We start from the raw sequence: 22,098 nt of genomic DNA, 5'->3' as shown, positions 1-22,098 counted from the left end.
CTTTCAATGGTGGCCGTGGACGTGCTTATAGATATTATTGCACAGTCAATCCATTTTGAGTAAGCATCCACGATAACCAAGAACATTTTGCCTAGAAATGGGCCCGCATAGTCCACGTGGATCCTCGAACATGGTTTGGAGGGCCATGACCACAAACATAGCGGTGCCTCTCTGGGTGCATTGCTCAGCTGAGAGCAAGTGTTGCACTGGTGCACGCATGACTCTAAATGTGAGTCGATGCCGAGCCACCATACATGGGATCTGGCTATGGCTTTCATCATTACAATGCCTGGGTGGGTGCTGTGCAGTTCACAAATGAACGTATCTCTGCCTTTCTTATCCAAGACCACGCAATTACCCCACAACAGATAGTCCGCCTGCAGGGGCATTTCGTCTTTGCACCTATGGAACGGCTTAATCGTCTCCTGCATCTCCGCTGGGACGCTGGACCAGCTCCCATGGAGGACACAATTTTTTTACCAAGGATAGTAAAGGATCCTGGCTGGTCCAGGTCCTGGTCTGGCGGGCCGTAACGGGTGACTTTTCGTTTTCGAATGCATTCATTACCATGAGCAAGTCCACAGGCTGTACCATTTCCACCCGGTGGTGGGCAATGGTGGCCGACTGAGAGCATCTGCGCAGTTCTCTGTGCCCGGTCTGTGGCGGATTACATAGTTGTATGCCGACAGCGTGAGCGCCCATCTTTGAATGTGGGCAGACACACTGGTGTTAATCCCTTTGCTCTCAGAGAACAGCGATATGAGTGGCTTGTGGTCAGTTTCAAGCTCAAACTTGAGGCCAAACAAGCGCTGGTGCTTTTTTTTACCCCGTAAACGCATACCAGAGCCTCGTTTTCTATCATGCTGTAAGCCCTTTCGGCCTTGGACAAACTCCTGGACACATAAGCGACCGGTTGCAAAATTCCCGATTCGTTAGCCTGTTGTAGCACACACCCGACCCCGTATGACGACGTATCGCAAGCAAGCACTAATCGTTTACAAGGATTATACAGGACACGCAGTTTGTTTGAACACAACAGATTTCTGGCTTTCTCAAAGGCAGCCTCTTGTGAATTCCCCCATACCCAGTCGTTTGCCTTGCACTGTAGCACATGTAGGGGTTCTTGCAGGGTGCTTAACCCAAGTAGGAAATTACAGAAATAGTTAAGGATTCCCAGGAACGACTGCAGCTCTATCATGTTCTGTGGTCTCGGCGCATTCTTGATGGCCTCCATCTTGGTGTCGGTGGGTCTAATGCAGTCTGCTGCAATTCTTCTTCCCAAGAACTCGGGCTCCGGCACCAGGAAAACACACTTCGAGTATTTCAACCTGAGTCCCACGCGATCCAACCAACTAAGAACCTCTTCCAGATTCTTCAAGTGCTCAATGGTGTCCCGACCCGTAACCAGTATGTCATCCTGAAAACCACGGTGCGAGGAACCGACTTTAACAGGCTCTCCATGTTCCATTGGAAGATTGCCACGGCCGACCAAATCCCGACCGGGAATCTGTTATCGATGAACAGACTTTTGTACGTGTTGATGCAGGTGAGGCCTTTCGAAGACTCCTCCAGCTCCTGCGTCATGTAGGCCGAGGTCAGGTCCAACTTGGTGAATGTCTTCCCTCCAGCCAGGGTCGCAAATAGGTCGTCTGCCTTGAGTCGCGGGTACTGGTCCTGCAGCGAGAAACGGTTAATCGTTACTTTATAGTCCCCACAAATTCTGACTGTGCCATCCTCTGAGTATTGGGACAATCGGTCTGGCCCACTCGTTGAATTCCACCGGCGCGATGATGGCTTCTCACATCAGCCTGTCCAGCTCAATTTCCACTTTCTCACGCATCATATATGGTACCGCCCGTGCCTTGTGGTGAATGGGTCGTGTACCGGAAACCAAATGGATCTGCACTTTCGCCCCCGAGAAGCTTCCAATGCCTGGCTCAAACAACGATGGAAATCTGCTCAGAACCCGGGCACATGAGGCGTCGTCAACGGACAAAAGTGCTCGGATGTCGTCCTAGTTCCAGAGGATTTTTCCCAGCCAGCTTCTGCCAAACAGTGTGGGGCCATCCCCTGGCACAATCCACAGCAGGAGTTTGTTTACTGCTCCATCATAGGAGACTTTGACTTCTGCACTGCCAATTACAGGGATTAGTTCCTTGGTGTAAGTCCTTAGTTTGGTGTGAATAGGGCTGAGCTTGGGCCTGTGTGCCTTGCTGCACCACAGCCTGTCGAAGGCCTTTTTACTCATTATGGACTGACTCACACCCGTGTCCAGTTCCATAGATACTGGAATTCCGTTCAGTTCAACTTTCAACATTATTGGTGGACATTTCGTGGTGAATGTGTGTACCCTGTACAATGCTGCCTCCTCGGTACGAGTCTCCAATTCAGCCTGATCCACAATGGATCGATCTTCCTCTGCAACGTGGTGGTTTGCAGGGTTTGCAGCTCGCCTGCACATTCGCTGGAGGTGTCCCATTGTTCTGCAGCCGTTGCACGCGTAGTGCTTGAAGCGGCATTGATGGGCCCGATGATCACCTCCACAACGCCAACGAGGTGTTAAACTGCCTCACATTCACACTTGATGGCGGACTCTGGGTCATCTGAGGTCATGCAGCAGCAGCCGGCATGTATGTTCTGCCATGTATATTCCTGCTTGAAAACGACGTTACGTTGTGCACATTACTGGCCAAAACCTCTTTACTCTGCATTGGTGGACATAAATGCTTGGGCTATCATTATAGCTTTGCTTAGATTCAGAGTTTCAACAGTCAACAGTTTGCGAAGGATTACCTCATGGCCAATGCCCAGTATAAAAGAGTTTCGAAGCATTTGTTCTAGGAATCCCTCAAATTCGCAATGTCCTGCGAGGCGCCTTAGTTCGGCGACATAGCTCGCCACTTCCTGGTCCTCCGACCGTTGACCCATGTAGAACCGCTATCTCGCCATCAAAACGCTTTCCTTAGGATTTAGATGCTTCCGGACCAGTGTACACAATTCTTCATAGGATTTAGTTGTTGGTTTTACCGGAGCTAGAAGATTCTTCATGAGGCCATAGGTTTTTGCCCCACAGACAGTAAGGAGGATCAGCCTTCGTTTGGCAGCATTCTCATCCCCTTCCAGCTCGTTGGCCACAAAGTATTGGTCGAGTCTCGGCACGAAGTCCTCCCAATTGTCCCCTTCTGATAACTTCTCCAGGATACCAACTGTTCTTTGCATTTTTGCGCGGTTGTTCGTTACCTCGTCGCCAATTGATATACTCATAATAAAGGACGAAACTGAGCACTGTGAACAATGAGCAAGTGTGACCTTAGCTCCTTTTAAAGACTCCAGAGTGCAGGTACCTCGTGGGTGGCCTGCTTATATACAGTGCTCCCAAGGGATGCCGAGATGCAACAGGCAGGCCCTCTTATGGTAGTGTGATACAGGTTGCAAGAGGTTAAATACATAACAGACTTGATAGCCATGCCGGAGAGCAGTACTCTGCTGTAGAGTACACCAGGGCGAGTGCTGCCGTACGGACGGTTTGGAAGTCTGCTCCCGTGTGGATCTGGCGAGTTACGGGATCAAGTTGACACAACTCTTTAGTTTCTTCCCAAGGTTCTGGAGATGCTGTCTATACAACAAGGTGCGATCGAGCGTGACTCCGAAATAGGAGGGTTTTTTGGCATGGTTTACCTCTGCGCCGCAAAAGGTGACTTTCAATGTTTGGTTTGCTTGATGGGTGTTGAGGTGGAATGTCGAGGTGACGGTCTTTTATGGGTTTGGCCGAAGTCGCCATCTCTAGTATGAGAGTCCAGCAGTGTTTCAGGGTCCCAGACTGTATCATAATTAAAAGCGTTGCATCCAACAGGTGCCAGTCACTTCACGACTTTCACACCCAAAATTGTCAAACCTCAGGACACATCGGACAGGTTAGTGATTGACTAAAATAAGAAAACTTTTGCTGAAATGCTAATCAAATATACAATAATCTAAATATAAATGAAGCAACACAGTTGATTCAGTTGGTAATTACTAATAAGGAATGAGTAATCAGAAAAACAAGCAATCCAATTGACATTTTCTGTTTAAAGTAGTGGAAAATGACCAAATCAGTCTAAACATTGTCTGAAGAAAGTTTGATCTGTCAGCTTGAATTTCTGCCCAGTTGAGAATTTAGAAAAATAAAAATTTATATCATAAAAAGAGTGGGAGAGCTATAGTGATAGGGGATTCAATTGTAGGAGGAATAGATAGACGTTTCCGCGGCTGCAACTGAGACTCCAGGATGGTATGTTGCTTCCCTGGTGCAAGGGTCAAGGATGTCTCGGAGCGGGTGCAGGGCATTCTGAAACAGGAGGGTGAACTGCCAGCTGTCGTGGTGCATATAGGTACCAACGATATAGGTAAAAAAAAAAAGGGATGAGGTCCTACAAGACTAATTTAGGGAGCTAGGAGCTAAATTAAAAAGTAGGACCTCAAAAGGTAGCAATCTCAGGATTGCTACCAGTGCCACGTGCTGATTAGAGTACGAATCGCAGGATAGCTCAGATGAATATGTGGCTTGAGGAGTGGTGCACAAGGGAGGGATTTAAATTCCTGAGACATTGGAACCGGTTCTGGGGGAGGAGGGACCAGTACAAACCGGACGGTCTGCACCTGGGCAGGACTGGAACCAATATCCTAGGGGGAGTGTTTGCTAGTGCTGTTGGGGAGGAGTTAAACTAATATGGCAGGGGGATGGAAACCTATGCAGGAAGACAGAGGGAAGTAGAATGGGGGCAGAAGCAAAAGATAGAAAGAAGAAAAGTAAAAGTGGAGGGCAGAGAAACCTAAGGCAAAAAGCAAAAAGGGCCACATTACAGCAAAATTCTAAAGGAGCAAAGTGTGTTAGAACGACAAGCCTGAAGGCTCTGTGCCTCAATGCGAGGAGTATTCGGAATAAGGTGGAAGAATTAACTGCGCAGATAGCAGTTAACGGGTATGATGTAATTGGCATCAAGGAGACATGGCTCCAGGGTGACCAAGGCTGGGAACTCAACATTCAGGGGTATTCAACATTTAGGAAAGATAGACAGAAAGGAAAAGGAGGCGGGGTGGCATTGCTGGTTAAAGAGGAAATTAATGCAATAATAAGAAAGGACATTAGCTTAGATGATGTGGAAATGGTATGGGTGGAGCTGCGGAATACCAAGGGGCAGAAAACGCAAGTAGGAGTTGTGTACAGACCAGCAAACAGTAGTAGTAAGGTTGTGGACAGCATCAAACAAAAAATTAGGGATGCATGCAATAAAGGTACATCAGTTATCATGGGTGACTTTAATCTACATATTGATTGGGCTAACCAAACTGGTAGCAATGCGGTGGAGGAGGATTTCCTGGAGTATAGTAGGGATGGTTTTCTAGACCAATATGTCGAGGAACCAACCAGGGACCTGGCCATCCTTGACTGGGTGATGTGTAATGAGAAAGGACTAATTAGCAATCTTGTTGTGTGAAACCCCTTGGGGAAGAGTGACCATAACATGGTGGAATTCTTTATTAGGATGGAGAGTGACACAGTTAATTCAGAAACTAGGGTCCTGAACTTAACGAAAGGTAACTTCGATGGTTTGAGCCGTGAATTGGCTAGAATAGACTGCTTAAAGGGTTGACGGTGGATAGGCAATGGCAAACATTTAAAATTTACATGGATGAACTTCAGCAATTGTACATTCCTTTCTGGAGTAAAAATAGAACAGGGAAGGTGGCTCAATCGTGGCTAACAAGGGAAATTAAGGATAGTGTTAAATCCAAGGAAGAGGCATATAAATTGGCCAGAAAAAGCAGCAAATCTGAGGACTGGGAGAAATTTAGAATTCAGCAGAGGAGGACAAAGGGTTTAATTAAGAGGGGGAAAATAGAGTACGAGAAGAAGCATGCCGGGAACATAAAAACAGACTGCAAAAGCTTCTATAGATATGTAAAGAAAAAAAGATTACTGAAGACAAATGTAGGTCTCTTGCAGTCAGATTCAGGTGAATTTATAATGGGGAAAAAGAAATGGCAGACCAACTGAGCTAATACTTCGGTTCTGTCTTCACGAAGGAAGACACAAATAAGCTTCCGGAAGTACTAGGGGACCGAGGGTCAATTGAGAAGGAGGAACTGAAGGATATCCTTATTAGGCGGGAAATTGTGTTAGGAATATTGATGGGATTGAAGGCCGATTAATCCCCGGGGTCTGATAGTCTGCATCCCAGAGTACTTAAGGAAGTGGCACTAGAAATAGTGGCTGCATTGGTGATCATTTTCCAACAGTCTATCGACTCGGGATCAGTTCCTATGGACTGGAGGGTAGCTAATGTAACACCACTTTTTAAAAAGGGAGGGAGAGAGAAAGCGGGTAATTATAAAGCGGTTAGCCTGACATCAGTGGTGGGGAAAATGTTGGAATCAATTATTAAGGATGAAATCGCAGCGCATTTGGAAAGCAGTGACAGGATCGGTCCAAGTCAGCATGGATTTATGATGGGGAAATCATGCTTGACAAATCTTCTGGAATTTTTTGAGGATGTAACTAGTAGAGTGGACAAGGGCAAACCAGTGGATGTGGTGTATTTGGACTTTCAAAAGGCTTTTGACAAGGTCCCACACAAGAGATTGGTGTGCAAAATCAAAGCACATGGTATTGGGGGTAATATACTGACGTGGATAGAGAACTGGTTGGCAGACAGGAAGCAGAGAGTCAGGATAAACGAGTCTTTTTCAGAATGGCAGGCAGTGACTAGTGGAGTGCCGCAGGGCTCAGTGATGGGACCCCAGCTATTTACAATATACATCAATGATTTGGATGAAGGACTTAAGTGCAATATCTCCAAGTTTGCAGATGACACTAAACTGGGTGGCGGTTTGAGCTGTGAGAGGGATGCTAAGAGGCTGCATCGTGACTTAGACAGGCTAGGTGAGTGGGCAAATGAATGGCAGATGCAGTATAATGTGAATAAAATGTGAGGTTATCCACTTTGGGGGCAAAAACGCGAAGACCAAATATTATCTGAATGTTGGCAGATTAGGAAAAGGGGAGGTGCAACGAGACCTGGGTGTGATGGTTCATCTGTCATTGAAAGTTGGCATACAGGTACAGCAGGCGGTAAAGAAGGCAAATGGTATGTTGGCCTTCATAACTAGGGGATTTGAGTATAGGAGCAGGGAGGTCTGACTGCAGTTATACAGGGCTTGGTGAGGCCTCACCTGGAATATTATGTTCAGTTTTGGTCTCCTAATCTGAGGAAGGACATTCTTGCTATTGAGAGAGTGCAGCGAAGGTTCACCAGGTTGATTCCCGGGATGGCGGGACTGACATATGAGGAGAGACTGGATCAACTGGTCTTTTATACATTGGAGTTGGGAAAGATGAGAGGGGTTCTCATAGAAACATACAAGATTCTGACGGGACGGGACAGGTTAGATGCGGGTAGATTGTCCCCGATGTTGGGGAAGTCCAGAACCAGGGGACACAGTATTAGGATAAGGGGTAGGCCTTTCAGGACTGAGATGAGGAGAAACTTCTTCACTCAGAGAGTTGTTAACCTGTGGAATTCCCTGCCGCAGAGAGTTGTTGATGCCAGTTCATTGGATATATTCAAGAGGGAGTTAGATATGGCCCTTACAGCTAAAGGAATCAAGAGGTATGGAGAGAAAGCAGGAAAGGGGTACTGAGGGAATGATCAGCCATGATCTTATCGAATGGTGGTGCAGGCTCGAACGGCCGAATGGCCTACAACTGCACCTATTTTCTATGGGCTAGACATTCAACTTCAGGCTAAGGCCGAAAAAAATGGGCCTTGTTCCAGCGATGCGGAACCTATCGCCCGTGTTGATCGCCGGCTGAAGGCCCCTTTTTTTTCTTGCGATTTTCCATTCGGCCTTACCCCAGCGATGTCAAATGGGCGATGTGATTTCTCGGCGATCTCACGATCAACCAAAGAAAACGGAAGTGAATGAAAAAAAAAGCTTCCCTTCGCAACGCATTACTGCGCATGTGCAGGTTGATGCTCTTTCCCGCGTTTTGAGAGGTCAGGGGTCTTCACACATGCTCAGAAGTTCTGTGTGGGTCTGGGGGAGAGAGAGAGAGAGAGAGAGAGAGGAGAAAGGAAGCGGAGATTTGACAAAGCACTTATCAGAGAAAAATACTACCCTTAATTCAATTCAATTCAAACAATGGAGGGTTCATTAGAAAGGCGAAGGGCCAAGCCCTTCAGTGAGCAGGCCAATGAGGCCCTTGTTAACATTGTCAGTGAGAGATGGGAGGATCTGACATGGGGTGGGGATCCCCGTGCATATTGGAGGATTTGGGCAGAGATTGCTTACGTGGTCACGTCGGCATCTAATGAAGCCCGGACACTGGACCAATGCTGCAAACATTGGAACAGCCTACTGGTAGCTGCGAGAGTAGTTTGAAATTTATAATGATCTAAATAGTAACAAGAATCTGCAATGTTATTTGGTTACATTTAAACATAACTAAATTATGAATAAATTTATGCAACCCAGCATAAAGTTAAATGTTGTAATGTGAAATATGCAACGTAATGCTAATTTGTAACAGACATTTTAATCTGTCAGTCTTAAATGTCTTCAATGTCTTGAATCGCCTCCTCCATTTGCTTATGCTATGCAATGTTATCGTATCATTTACAGAAGAAGATCTCGATCAATAATCGGGAGCAACGCAGGACGGGCGGGGGCTCTGCCACGTTGCACACTCTGACTGCCTACGAGGAGCTCGTGGTGGCCTTGGTGGGGCCAGAAAGCCGTTCGGTCACATCCTGTGATGTGGCCGAACACACCCTTGAGATATGTGAGTAATGAGAAATGTGCATTGTTCAATGTGTGAATCATTAGTAAATACTGAAAATATCGTAGTTACGCATGTAATGTTATGCAATTAAAATGTAATTTGATGTTATGCAATGTTATGCAATTACAATGTAATGTTATGCAATTATAATATAATCTGATATAGAAACATAGAAACATAGAAAATAGGTGCAGGAGCAGGCCATTCAGCCCTTCTAGCCTGCACCGCCATTCAACGAGTTCATGGCTGAACATGAAACTTCAGTACCCACTTCCTGCTTTCACGCCATACCCCTTGATCCCCCGAGTAGTAAGGACTTCATCTAACTCCCTTTTGAATATATTTAGTGAATTGGCCTCAACTACTTCCTGTGGTAGAGAATTCCACAGGTTCACCACTCTGGGTGAAGAAGTTTCTCCTTATCTCGGTCCTAAATGGCTTACCCCTTATCCTTAGACTGTGACCCCTGGTTCTGGACTTCCCCAACATTGGGAACATTCTTCCTGCATCCAACCTGTCCAAACCCGTCAGAATTTTAAACGTTTCTATGAGGTCCCCTCTCACTCTTCTGAACTCCAGTGAATACAAGCCCAGTTGATTCAGTCTTTCTTGATAGGTCAGTCCCACCATCCCGGGAATCAGTCTGGTGAATCTTCGCTGCACTCCCTCAACAGCAAGTATGTCCTTCCTCAAGTTAGGAGACCAAAACTGTACACAATACTCCAGGTGTGGCCTCACCAAGGCCCTGTACAACTGTAGCAACACCTCCCTGCCCCTGTACTCAAATCCCCTCGCTATGAAGGCCAACATGCCATTTGCTTTCTTAACCGCCTGCTGTACCTGCATGCCAACCTTCAATGACTGATGTACCATGACACCCAGGTCTCGTTGCACCTTCCCTTTTCCTAATCTCTCACCATTCAGATAATAGTCTGTCTCTCTGTTTTTACCACCAAAGTGGATAACCTCACATTTATCCACATTATACTTCATCTGCCACGCATTTGCCCACTCACCTAACCTATCCAAGTCACTCTGTAGCCTCATAGCATCCTCCTCGCAGCTCACACTGCCACCCAACTTAGTGTCATCCGCAAATTTGGAGATACTACATTTAATCCCCTCGTCTAAATCATTAATGTACAATGTAAACAGCTGGGGCCCCAGCACAGAACCCTGCGGTACCCCACTAGTCACTGCCTGCCATTCCGAAAAGTACCCATTTACTCCTACTCTTTGCTTCCTGTCTGACAACCAGTTCTCAATATAATGGTGATGTACTATAGATGTTCGAATGAGGTCATATTAGGTCATGTTAAAGCTTGTGATCACCTGTGCATATGGGGTAAAGGAAAGCATTGCAATGTTTTGACTTCGAGAAAAATTGTAATGCAATGATTTGAATAGTTAATCGTTGTTAATCAAATTAAAGATCAAGTGGTCGTCGAGTCAGTGGAGTCCACTACCACTGAACCGTCTCCAGCATCACAGGAGGCAGAAGAAGAGGAACCACTACAGACTCCTGCTGCTGTGCTTCAGCAGGATGAGGAGGAGGAGATGAAGATGGAAGAAGAGATTTTTTTTGTGGGGGCGGGGGAACAACCTGCGGTCGCAATTGGTCACGACCTTATCCATGGGTTCGAGGGATTCTCTGTGAACTGGAGCCAGTTCTCTGCGAACTGGAGCCATTTTCCTGCATTCTGGAGCAAGTTCTGCCAGAACTTCTCCAACTGGTCTTCTGAGCAGTCACTGACTGCAAGGGAGACCTTGGAGACTATTCGGCAGCAGACAGCCGCAACCAATGCCCTATGGCATGCGTTGCTGGCTGGACACGGCGCTGCACTCCAAGGTGTTGTGTCTGCTCACAGCGACACCCCAAGCACGCAAGTGAGTATGAAGGGTACAGTTCCTCCGGACTCGGAAGTAGAGCCTCAGGCTTCCGCTTCTTCTCCATCACCTCCACCATGGCAGGAAGTCTTGACATCCCACTCTGCACGACGTCTTGGTGTCGGTCTGCGTAAACCAAAACGGGCGGTGGGGTGCGAACACGGGGTGGGACAGGATCTGGAGGGAAACGTGGCCGCACGTAGGGAAGGGGGAGTCCTTCTCTATCGTTCACTTGTTTTAAAATGTTCACTTGCTGTTATCAATTTATTATACTCTTGTTATTGTTATCGTTATTGTTAATAAATTGGCCAATTGTATTCAATAGTTAAATGTTCACTTGTTCTCATTACTTAACTGTTCACTTTCCATTCTTTCTGAAATGGTCACTTGTTATCGTTATTGAAATGGTCACTTGTTATTGTCACTGAAATGGTCACTTGTTGTCATGACTGAAATGGTCACTTGTTAGTTGTTAGCATGACTGAAATGGTCACTGGAGCTGCGGATGGACTCACTCTGGAGCATGCACGATGCTGAGAATGTTGTGGATAGCACATTTAGTGAGTTGGTCACACCGCAGGTAAGGGTTAGGACAGATAGTGAACGGGTGACCAAGAGACAAGGCAAGAGCAGGAAGGTAGTGCAGGAGTCCGCTGCGGTCATCTCCCTCCAAAACAGATATACCGTTTTGGATACTGTTGGGGGAGATGACTTACCAGGGGAAGGCACCAGCAGCCAGGTTCATGGCACTGTGGGTGGCTCTGCTGCACAGAAGGGTGGGAAAAAGAGTGGGAAAGCTATAGTGATAGGGGACTCTATTGTAAGGGGAATAGATAGGAGTTTCTGCGGCCGCAACCGAGACTCCAGGATGGTATGTTGCCTCCCTGGTGCAAGGGTCAAGGATGTCTCGGAGCGGCAGCAGAGCATTTTGGAGAGGGAGGGTGAACAGCCAGTTGTCGTGGTACATGTAGGTACCAATGATATAGGTAAGAAGCGGGAAGAGGTCCTACAAGCTGAATTTAGGGAGCTAGGAGTTAAATTAAAAAGTAGGACCTCAAAAGTAGTAATCTCTGGATTGCTACCAGGGCCATGTGCTAATCAGAGTAGAGGGAGCAGGACAGTTAGAATAAATACATGGCTTGAGCAGTGGTGCAAGGGGAAGGGATTCAAATTCCTGGGACATTGGAACCAGTTCTGGGAGAAGCGGGACCTGTACAAAAGGGACGGTCTGCACTTGGGCAGGACTGGAACTGATGTCCTGGGGGTAACATTTGCTAATACAGTTCGGGAGTGTTTAAACTAATATGGCAGGGGGATGGGAACCTATGCAGTGAGATAGGGCGAAGTAATATGCAGTCAGAAACAGATGGTAGAAAGGTAAAAAGCAATAGTGGAAGGCTGAGTAAACAAAGGCAAGAAACAAAAAGGGCCACACTACATCATAATTCTAACAGGACAAAGGGTTTGTGTCTTAATGCAAAGAGTATCCGTAATAAGGTGGATGAATTAACTGTTAACAGATATGATGTGATTGGGATTACAGAGACGTGGCTCCAGGATGATCAGGGCTGGGAACTCAACATCCATGGGTATTCAACATTCAGGAAGGATAGAATAAAAGGAAAAGGAGGTGGGTTAGTATTGCTGGTTAAAGAGGAGATTAATGCAATAGTTAGGAAGGACATTAGCTTGGATGATGTGGAATCTATATGGGTAGAGCTGCAGAACACCAAAGGGCAAAAAACATTAGTGGGAGTTGTGTACAGACCTCCAAACAGTAGTAGTTATGTTGGGGAGGGCATCAAACAGGAAATTAGGGGTGCATGCAATAAAGGTGCAGCAGTTATCATGGGTGACTTTAATATACATATAGATTGGGCTAACCAAACTGGAAGCAATACGGTGGAGGAGGATTTCCTGGAGTGCATAAGTGATGGTTTTCTAGACCAAGATGTCGTGGAACCAACTAGGGGGGAGGCCATCTTAGACTGGGTGTTGTGTAATGAGAGAGGATTAATTAGCAATCTCGTTGTGCGAGGCCCCTTGGGAAAGAGTAACCATAATATGGTGGAATTCTACATTAGGATGGAGAATGAAACAGTTAATTCAGAGACCATGGTCCAGAACCTAAAGAAGGGTAACTTTGAAGGTATGAGGCATAAATTGGCTAGGATAGATTGGCGAATGATACTTAAGGGGTTGACTGTGGATGGGCAATGGCAGACAATTCGAGACCGCATGGATGAACTACAACAATTGTACATTCCTGTCTGGCATAAAAATAAAATAGGGAAGGTGGCTCAACCGTGGCTATCAAGGGAAATCAGGGATAGTATTAAAGCCAAGGAAGTGGCATACAAATTGGCCAGAAATAGCAGTGAACCCGGGGACTGGGAGAAATTTAGAACTCAGCAGAGGAAGACAAAGGGTTTGATTAGGGCAGGGAAAATAGAGTACGAGAGGAAGCTTGCAGGGAACATTAAGACGGACTGCAAACGTTTCTATAGATATGTAAAGAGAAAAAGGTTAGTAAAGACAAACGTAGGTCCCCTGCAGCCAGAATCAGGGGAAGTCATAACGGGGAACAAAGAAATGGCAGACCAATTGAACAAGTACTTTGGTTCGGTGTTCACAAAGTGTTCACACAAGGAGGACACAAACAACCTTCCGGATATAAAAGGGGTCAGAGGGTCTAGTAAGAAGGAGGAACTGGGGGAAATCCTTATTAGTCGGGAAATTGTGTTGGGGAAATTGATGGGATTGAAGGCCGATAAATCCCCAGGTCCTGATGGACTGCATCCCAGAGTACTTAAGGAGGTGGCCTTGGAAATAGCGGATGCATTGACAGTCATTTTCCAACATTCCATCGACTCTGGATCAGTTCCTATGGAGTGGAGGCTAGCCAATGTAACCCCACTTTTTAAAAAAGGAGAGAGAGATAAAACAGGGAATTATAGACCGGTCAGCCTGACATCAGTAGTGGGTAAAATGATGGAATCAATTATTAAGGATGTCATAGCAGCGCATTTGGAAAGAGGTGACATGATAGGTCCAAGTCAGCATGGATTTGTGAAAGGGAAATCATGCTTGACAAATCTTCTGGAATTTTTTGAGGATGTTTCCAGTAGAGTGGACAAGGGAGAACCAGTTGATGTGGTGTATTTGAACTTTCAGAAGGCTTTCGACAAGGTCCCACACAAGAGATTAATGTGCAAAGTTAAAGCACATGGGATTGGGGGTAGTGTGCTGACGTGGATTGAGAACTGGTTGTCAGACAGGAAGCAAAGAGTAGGAGTAATTGGGTACTTTTCAGAATGGCAGGCAGTGACTAGTGGGGTACCACAAGGTTCTGTGCTGGGGCCCCAGCTGTTTACATTGTACATTAATGATTTAGACGAGGGGATTAAATGTAGTATCTCCAAATTTGCGGATGACACTAAGTTGGGTGGCAGCATGAGCTGCGAGGAGGATGCTATGAGGCTGCAGAGTGACTTAGATAGGTTAGGTAAGTGGGCAAATGCATGGCAGATGAAGTACAATGTGGATAAATGTGAGGTTATCCACTTTGGTGGTAAAAACAGAGAGACAGACTATTATCTGAATGGTGACAGATTAGGAAAAGGGGAGGTGCAACGAGACCTGGGTGTCATGGTATATCAGTCATTGAAGGTTGGCATGCAGGTACAGCAGGCGGTTAAGAAAGCAAATGGCATGTTGGCCTTCATAGCAAGGGGATTTGAGTACAGGGGCTGGGTAGTGTTACTACAATTGTACAGGACCTTGGTGAGGCCACACCTGGAGTATTGTGTACAGTTTTGGTCTCCTAACTTGAGGAAGGACATTCTTGCTATTGAGGGAGTGCAGCGAAGGTTCACCAGACTGATTCCCAGGATGGCGGGACTGACCTATCAAGAAAGACTGGATCAACTGGGCTTGTATTCACTGGAGTTCAGAAGAATAAGAGGGGATACATAGAAATGTTTAAAATTCTGATGGGTTTAGACAGGTTAGATGCAGGAAGAATGTTCCCAATGTTGGGGAAGTCCAGAACCAGGGGTCACAGTCTAAGAATAAGGAGGGTAAGCAATTTAGGGCTGAGATGAGGAGAAACTTCTTCACCCAGAGAGTGGTGAACCTGTGGAATTCTCTACCACAGAAAGTTGTTGAGGTCAATTCACTAAATATATTCAAAAGGAGTTAGATTTAGTACTTACTACTAGGGGGATCAAGGGGTCTGGCGAGAAAGCAGAAATGGGGTATTGAAGTTGCATGTTCAACCATGAACTCATTGAATGGCGGCGCAGGCTCGAAGGGCCGAATGGCCTACTCCTGCACCTATTTTCTATGTTTCTATGTTTATTATCATTATAAATGGCCACTTGTTCTTTAAAATGTTCAATTTATTTTTCTTCTAACGTATTGGGGATTTTGAGGGAAGGGTGGGTTGGTGCGGGGGGTGGGGGGTTGGTGGGAGGGTGTTGTTCATTAGTTCTTTAAAAAATTTATGTTTGTTAATAAAAAAAAATGTTCTACAACTTTTGTACCTTCTCTATTATTTACATAAGTTTTACAATGCACAGTTCTTCATGCAGATTGGTTTGTTTATTCTGTTTCACCATGGAATATCATTAAATAACTTCAGTGCGTAAAAGCTGTTTAATAAATAATTCAAATATATAATGAGATCTATTTAGCATAAATAAGGTGGTAATACCTATTTATCTTCCCTGTCCCAAATTTCTGAGTACAATTTGCATCAATTTTATTCTCTAAATAACTCAGAACAATTCTCCACCCTTCCTCAGAGGCTAAAAATGGCGTCTGTAGTGCCCATTTCCCTCTCCAAGTCCCTGAAAAAGCAACTATTTTTGAGCACTCTTTTGGGCCTTGCATCAGCCCAGCGAAGTGCATGCTAAGTGCTGAAACTTGGGATGGGCCTTGTGTGGGCTATCATTTGGGCGATCATCTCAGCGATCAAAGTGGAAATTGGGGGCATATTTTTCCGGCGGTATTTTGGTCCTAGTTTCCACTTTTTGCTCAAAATGGGCGATAGAGGTCCATTTTGGGCGATAGATGGGCGATGTGAAGTGGAAAGTCTAGCCCATGCATGTTTCTATGTTTCTATGTATGAAACCCATAAAAATAAACAAATCTGAATAATCATCACAGAACTGTCAGCACAGTGTTGGAAATCTCTGGAAAACTTTCCTTCAGAGAGGCTTACACCAGTGCTGGGAACCTAGGTGTTAATTTGGAGTATTTGCTGGAGATTGAAGTTAGTCTTTTGTTTTTTCACTGAAAATCCCTTGGTCCTCCCGATTGACTGCATTACAATCAATCCCAACAGGACCATCTCTCTTTATTTTGGCTCCAACCACCGCCTCCGCTAAATTTCAGTGACCCAGCCAGCTCTCTCTCTCTCTCTCTGCTCTCTTCTGTGGCCTAATCCAACCCTGACATTTTACCCAACCTGCTTGAAGTCATTTCCATTATGCCATGACTCAAACAGAATCCTTTCCAATCTGGCCCACTTTGACAGGCACAGAGTCATTTCTGGCTTGCCTTGATACACCCACAGACCTTCTCGATCTCCAAAGAAATCAGGTGACAATGCCTCATAGTGAGTCGAGATTGACTCCGGGTGCAGTGAGCCAGTAATGACTCCAGGTGAATTATGGTGAACATTGAAGGTCTTCTGCCTGCCCTGTGTTTCTTTGCCCACCTGCTTGCTTATTTGGCCTGAATACTCGCATTCATGCAGCCCAAGTAACTCCTGACTTGCCTGCTTGTTCACCCAAAATATATACTTTCATACGCCAGCAATGTATTTGGGCTCTGCCAGAGCCCCAGCATCTCCAAAGCCCCAGACTGCAATGTCATAAATTTTTCCCTGACCACAGTGTTTCCACATTCCAATCTCCTCAATTATTCCGAGGTTTAGTTTTTCCTCTCTCCCTGCCAGGCCACAGCCCCCTTTACTAATTCCTTCTCACCCTTTCTTCCTTCTGACAGCAGCAATCCCTTCCACCTATGTGCTTCCTAGCTTGGCTTTAAAAAAGGGAAGAGATAGATATAAGGGAAATGTCTTCTCCCAGCAAACAGCTTCGCATACCAGGAGTGTATATCAGCAAATCACAGGCGACTTCCCATCATTTTCTGCCAATGAATTTTAATAGGTGGATGATCACGGGGGAATGCACCCACAATACGCAGTATCTGCTCTTGGCGGATGGGGCATGAGAAGAACATGTTTGACAGCCACCCAGAGTCTTTGAAAATATACCAAAAGAGATTTATAGATGGTGCGAGATTCAAATAATGAAACTCAGTAAGACAGAGTGAAACAGACATCACATTAAGAAAAGTATATGAGAGCCGGATGGAGAGAGCGACAGAAAATTAATTAAAGATGCAGAATTAGGGAAGGAAGTTATAGAAAGAGGTAATAGTTTTGACTGCGAGCAATGCCATGGACATTGTCTATACACTGTGTATTATATAGTATAATGGTGCTGATGTTATAAAATGATGTATCCTCCACTTAAAGTGATAAACCACAGGAGATCCATCAATAAAATTAAGCGGCAGGATCTTTTTTCCCCACTTATTATGACGGGGCTGAAATTGGCCCTTTTTTTTAAGGCCCGTTACCGCCTCTAAGAGCCGATAATGGGTTGGTAAGGCCTTTCCAAACAGGGGCAGGTGGCGAGGGCGACCCATCTGCAATTACTTCCGGGTCAGTGGTGGCAGAATCGGATTTCCACCCCGCCCCGTGTTTCCACCCCGCCCGGCGCTTCGACCCATTGTCGGCCGCGCGGCGTACCCTTTTACACCACGGGGGAAATTTTCCCGCGGGAGCACGGCCATTGCCGGTCGGTGCCCGCGACACCTTCACAAGGCAGGAAACTTCAAGTGGCTGGGCGGTAGGGCCACCCTTAAAGGGGAGGACGCAATGCTGTGGCCGGCAATTTGTTTTAATTGTCAGCCGACTCCCGAGTCGGCCTGACAATGGCGGCTGCTAGTTCAGCCAGGCTGCCATCAGGCAACCCTTGGGTGCCGGGCTGAACCCCTTCCTGATGGCCCAGTAGGCTCCATGGCGGCCTTTTTAGGTCTCGCATCGTCCCTCCCCTTTAAGTGAAGGGGGGGGGGGGGGATGTTGCAACGTCATCACCACTCCGCTCCTAACCCGATACCGACCTGATACCACATCCAACAGCGCCCCAAAGCGCTGGGAGGCATTGTCAAGAGTTAAAGAGCCGAATTGTCCGGCTCTTCCCTCCGACTCCCGCCGGGTGGTAACAATTTGAATAATTCAAATTATCTGCCCCAAACGGGATGGAGGGCAATTTCCAGCCCGACATCTTTTGTAAATGATTCAAATGCCTCATTTTAATTGAGAAACAAAATTTCTCGCAGTACTAAATATGAATCCTTCTTTGTCACTGCCATTTTTTTAACTTTTACCTTGAACACCTTTCGATTTACCTGGTGAATAAAATTGCCTCTCTCTCGATTTAGTTTCAGTTCCATCCGTTTTTTCCTCTCCTTTATTTCATCGGATTCCACTCGAAGTAGTGAAAGTTGACTATTAATCATCTATTTAAAAACAAAGGTTTTTAGATCTTAAGCCAGCCAAAATGTATTCTACCATTAATACTATAATGAATATTTTCATATACCACAGTGAATTGAATGTTGATGACCCACAACTATTTACTAAGATGCCGGGGTCCAAATCTCTGTAGAGGTATATAAAAATAGCCAACTTACAATTTTTTATACCACAGCTCATTTAATAATTCATTACCCTCCACAATAACATTACACATTGCACAAATGAGTCCTACTATTTACATAGTTACAAAGTAATAAAGAACAGGAACAGGCCATTCGGCCCAACAGGTCCATGCACGTGTTTATGCTCCACATGAGCCTCCTCCCACCCTACTTCATCTAACCCCATCAACATATCTTTCTATTTATTTCTTCCTCATGTGTTTATCTTGTTTCCCCTTAAATGCACCTGTGCTATTCGCTTCAACTACTCCCTAAGGTAGCAAGTTCCACATTCTCTGGGTAAAGATGCTTCTCCTGAATTTCCTATTGGATTTACTGGTGACTATCTTATATTTGTGGTCTCTAATTCTGGTCTTACCTGCAAGTGGAAACATCTTCTCTACATCTACCCTATCAAACCCTTTCATAATCTTAAAGACGTCTATCAGGTCACCCCCTCAGTCTTCTCTTTTCTAGCTGATAGGTATAACCTCTCAGTTCTGGTATCATTCTAGTTAAGCTTTTTTGCACCTTCTCCAATGCCTATGAGACCAAAACTGTTTAGTGTAATAACAATCTTGTGCATAGGAACAGTAAAAAAAAAAGAGTATTATAGCTAGGAAAGAGACTAGAAATAGACAAATGAGATGTTCATAATGCCGTGAGTTGGAAGCCTAGTCAGTAAAGTGACCGAAATTCAACCGAGGATTGTACTGCTGAAAGACAGGTATGTCGATAAAAAGCAAAGCACTTCAATGTATGGAGATGTGATATAACTGACTGTAAATGCTCTACAGTTACATTATTGCCATAGTGACTACAAGAGCAAAAGAAAGAACTTGTATTTATATAGCACCTCATCACATCCTCAAGATGCCCTAAAACCTTCACGATCAAGGAATTACTTTTTAAAGTGCAATTAATGTTGGTATAGGCAAATTCATCAGTCAATTTGCACATGGCAAGGTCCCAAAAACAGCAAATGGAGATGAATAGTCAACAAAACTGATTTTGGTTGAGGGGAGAATGTTGGCTAGAGCACCAGGATAACTCTATGCTCTCCATGAGATATCACTTAAGACAGGGCCTTGCCTTAACATCTTATCCAAAAGGTGGCACCCCAGACAATGCAGCACTCTGTATTACATTGGAGAGTCAGCCTCAGTTATATGCTCAAGTCCTGGAGTGTGGCTTGAAGCCACAACCCTAATTCAGAGTAAAATTGACAGATAATCAACTAAGTCTAGTTGCTGTAATCCAATATTTGCATCAGAACAGTTTGTTTCTTTTTTGCTGCAGGATAAAAGGAGGGGATTGGAAACCATAGTGGATTATAGAGGACCTCTAGTACCTGTGTTTGACTCCAGTGCAAACTGATGGAATTAAAGTTCATTTGGTCTGTTGCCTGTAAGAATCCTATGGAAAATGAATTTGAGGAGCTTGAATCTAGTTCCTTGTGTAATGAGCCATCAGCTTAAAACTACCTATAATTTTATACTAATCTCTTTTAGGAAGGCACAGGATAGCTGGTGTGGCCAATGGACACAGGTCAAATGAGTGCAGTTGGGGATGCCCTTCTTAGTTTAGATCCAGCAAAGGGAGCTGCATTCACTAGAAATTAAATTGTCTACCATGATAAGAAAACATTCTAAAATATATTTAAATGAAAAATGGGACTTTGTAAAACATCATGCTCTACTTGCCAATGTTAAGAATCACATTACCTCAGTTCAGTGTAACACTGCTTCAGAACTAACACCCCCAGCAAAATTTGGTCAGGCAAAGTCAGCATGGATTTATGTTTGACAAATTTGCTGGAATTCTTTGAGGATGTAAAGAACAGGGTGGATAAAGGGGAACCAGTGGATGTGGTGTATTTGGACTTCCAGAAGGCATTTGACAAGGTGCCACACAAAAGGTTACTGCATAAGATAAAAGTTCATGGGGTTTGGGGTAATGTATTAGCATGGATAGAAGATTGGCTGACAAACAGAAAACAGAGAGTCAGGTTAAATGGTTCATTCTCTGGTTGGCAATTAGTAACGAGTGGGGTGCCGCAGGGATCAGTGCTGGGACCTCAACTATTTACAATCTATATTAATGACTTGGAAGAGGGGACTGAGAGTAACGTAACCAAGTTTGCTGACAATACAAAGATGGGAGGAAGGGCAATGTGTGAGGAGGACATAAAGAGGCTGCAAGAGGACATAGACAGGCTAAGTGAGTGGGCAAGAATTTGGCAGATGGAATATAATGTTGGATAGTGTGAGGTCATGCACTTTGGCAGAAAAAAATCAAAGAGCAACTTACTATTTAAATGGAGAAAGATTGCAAACTGCTGCAATACAGCGGGACCTGGAGGTACTTGCGCATGAAACACAAAAGGATAGTATGCAGGTACAGCAAGTGATCAGGAAGGCCAATGGTATCTTGGCCTTTATTGCAAAGGGGATGGAGTATAAAAGCAGGGAAGTCTTGCTACAGCTATATAAGGTATTGGTGAGGCCACACCTGGAATACTGCATGCAGTTTTGGTTTCCATATTTACAAAAGGATATACTTGCTTTGGAGGCAAGGTTCACTAGGTTGATCCCGGGGATGAGGGGGTTGACTTATGAGGAAAGGTTGAGTAGTTTGGGCCTCTACTCATTGGAATTCAGAAGAATGAGAGGTGATCTTATTGAAATGTATAGGATTATGAGAGGGCTTGACAAGGTGGATGCAGAGAGGATGTTTCCACTGGTGGGGGAGACTAGAACTAGAGGGCATGATCTTAGAATAAGGGGCCGCTCATTTAGAACTGAGATGAGGAGAAATTTCTTCTCTCAGAGGATTGTGAATCTGTGGAATTCGCTGCATCAGAGAGCTGTGGAAGCTGGGAAATTAAATTTAAGACTGAAATAGACAGTTACTTGAGCGATGGGGGGATGAGGGTTATGGGGAGCAGTCAGGGAAGTGGAGCTGAGTCCATGATCAGATCTTATTGAATGGCGGAGCAGGCTCTAGGGGCCTTTTGGCCTACTCCTGCTCCTATTTCTTATGTTCTTATAAATTACTGAACTCTCTTTCAGCCCCATTGTCAGGTCTTCTGTCCACACACAAGCACACCCTTTTCAATAGGGTTCCCTAGTTAGGAATCAGAATTGGAATCCCTGGCTGATACTTTCCTCGCAAGCTTAAGGTGGTGATGCCAACTATAGTATCCCACAAATCAGCTAGTTCAGTACAGACTGGAGATTGAACCTAGGGTCTTCCTAGTCGATAAGACTCAGTACCATACTGGTATTAGTCATATAGATTAAAAAGAGCAATAGATTTTTGTTAGGTAAGAGTATCAAGGGATAGGAGCAAAGGCCAGTATATGGAGTCATAGTACAAATCAGATGCGGGGAACAGTGGCATAGTGGTAATGTTACTGGACTAGTAATCTAGAGGCCTGATAATCCAGAGATGTGAGTTCAAATCCCATCACGGTAGCTGGGGAATTTAAATTCAGTTAATTAAATAAACCTGGAATAAAAAGCTAGTATCAGTCATGGTGACTATGAAACTATCAAATTGTCGTTAAAATCCCATCTGGTTTACGAATGTCCTTTAGGAAATCTGCTGTC

General features: G+C 45.0%; 2 protein-coding genes across 2 annotated transcripts in view; one reads left to right on the top strand and one right to left on the bottom strand.

Annotated features, from left to right (window-relative positions):
- Positions 1–22,098, bottom strand: part of ccdc197 (coiled-coil domain containing 197) — a 49,478-nt gene that overhangs the window by 5,009 nt on the left and 22,371 nt on the right. The window contains exon 7 of the mRNA XM_070879521.1: positions 18,197–18,307. Within this exon, the coding sequence (XP_070735622.1) occupies positions 18,197–18,307 (111 nt within the window). The remainder of the gene's footprint in view (positions 1–18,196; positions 18,308–22,098) is intronic.
- asb2a.1 (ankyrin repeat and SOCS box containing 2a, tandem duplicate 1) overlaps positions 8,752–22,098 on the top strand; it is a 93,669-nt gene continuing 80,322 nt past the window's right edge. Inside the window, exon 1 of the mRNA XM_070879518.1 lies at positions 8,752–8,824. The gene's annotated coding sequence lies outside the window, so the exon portion shown is untranslated. The remainder of the gene's footprint in view (positions 8,825–22,098) is intronic.

The sequence above is a fragment of the Pristiophorus japonicus genome, chromosome 4, assembly GCF_044704955.1.
Source record: "Pristiophorus japonicus isolate sPriJap1 chromosome 4, sPriJap1.hap1, whole genome shotgun sequence".
NCBI lineage: Eukaryota > Metazoa > Chordata > Chondrichthyes > Pristiophoridae > Pristiophorus > Pristiophorus japonicus.
The sequence above is the reverse complement of the archived record's forward strand: the minus strand, read 5'-3'. Positions and strand labels throughout refer to the sequence as shown.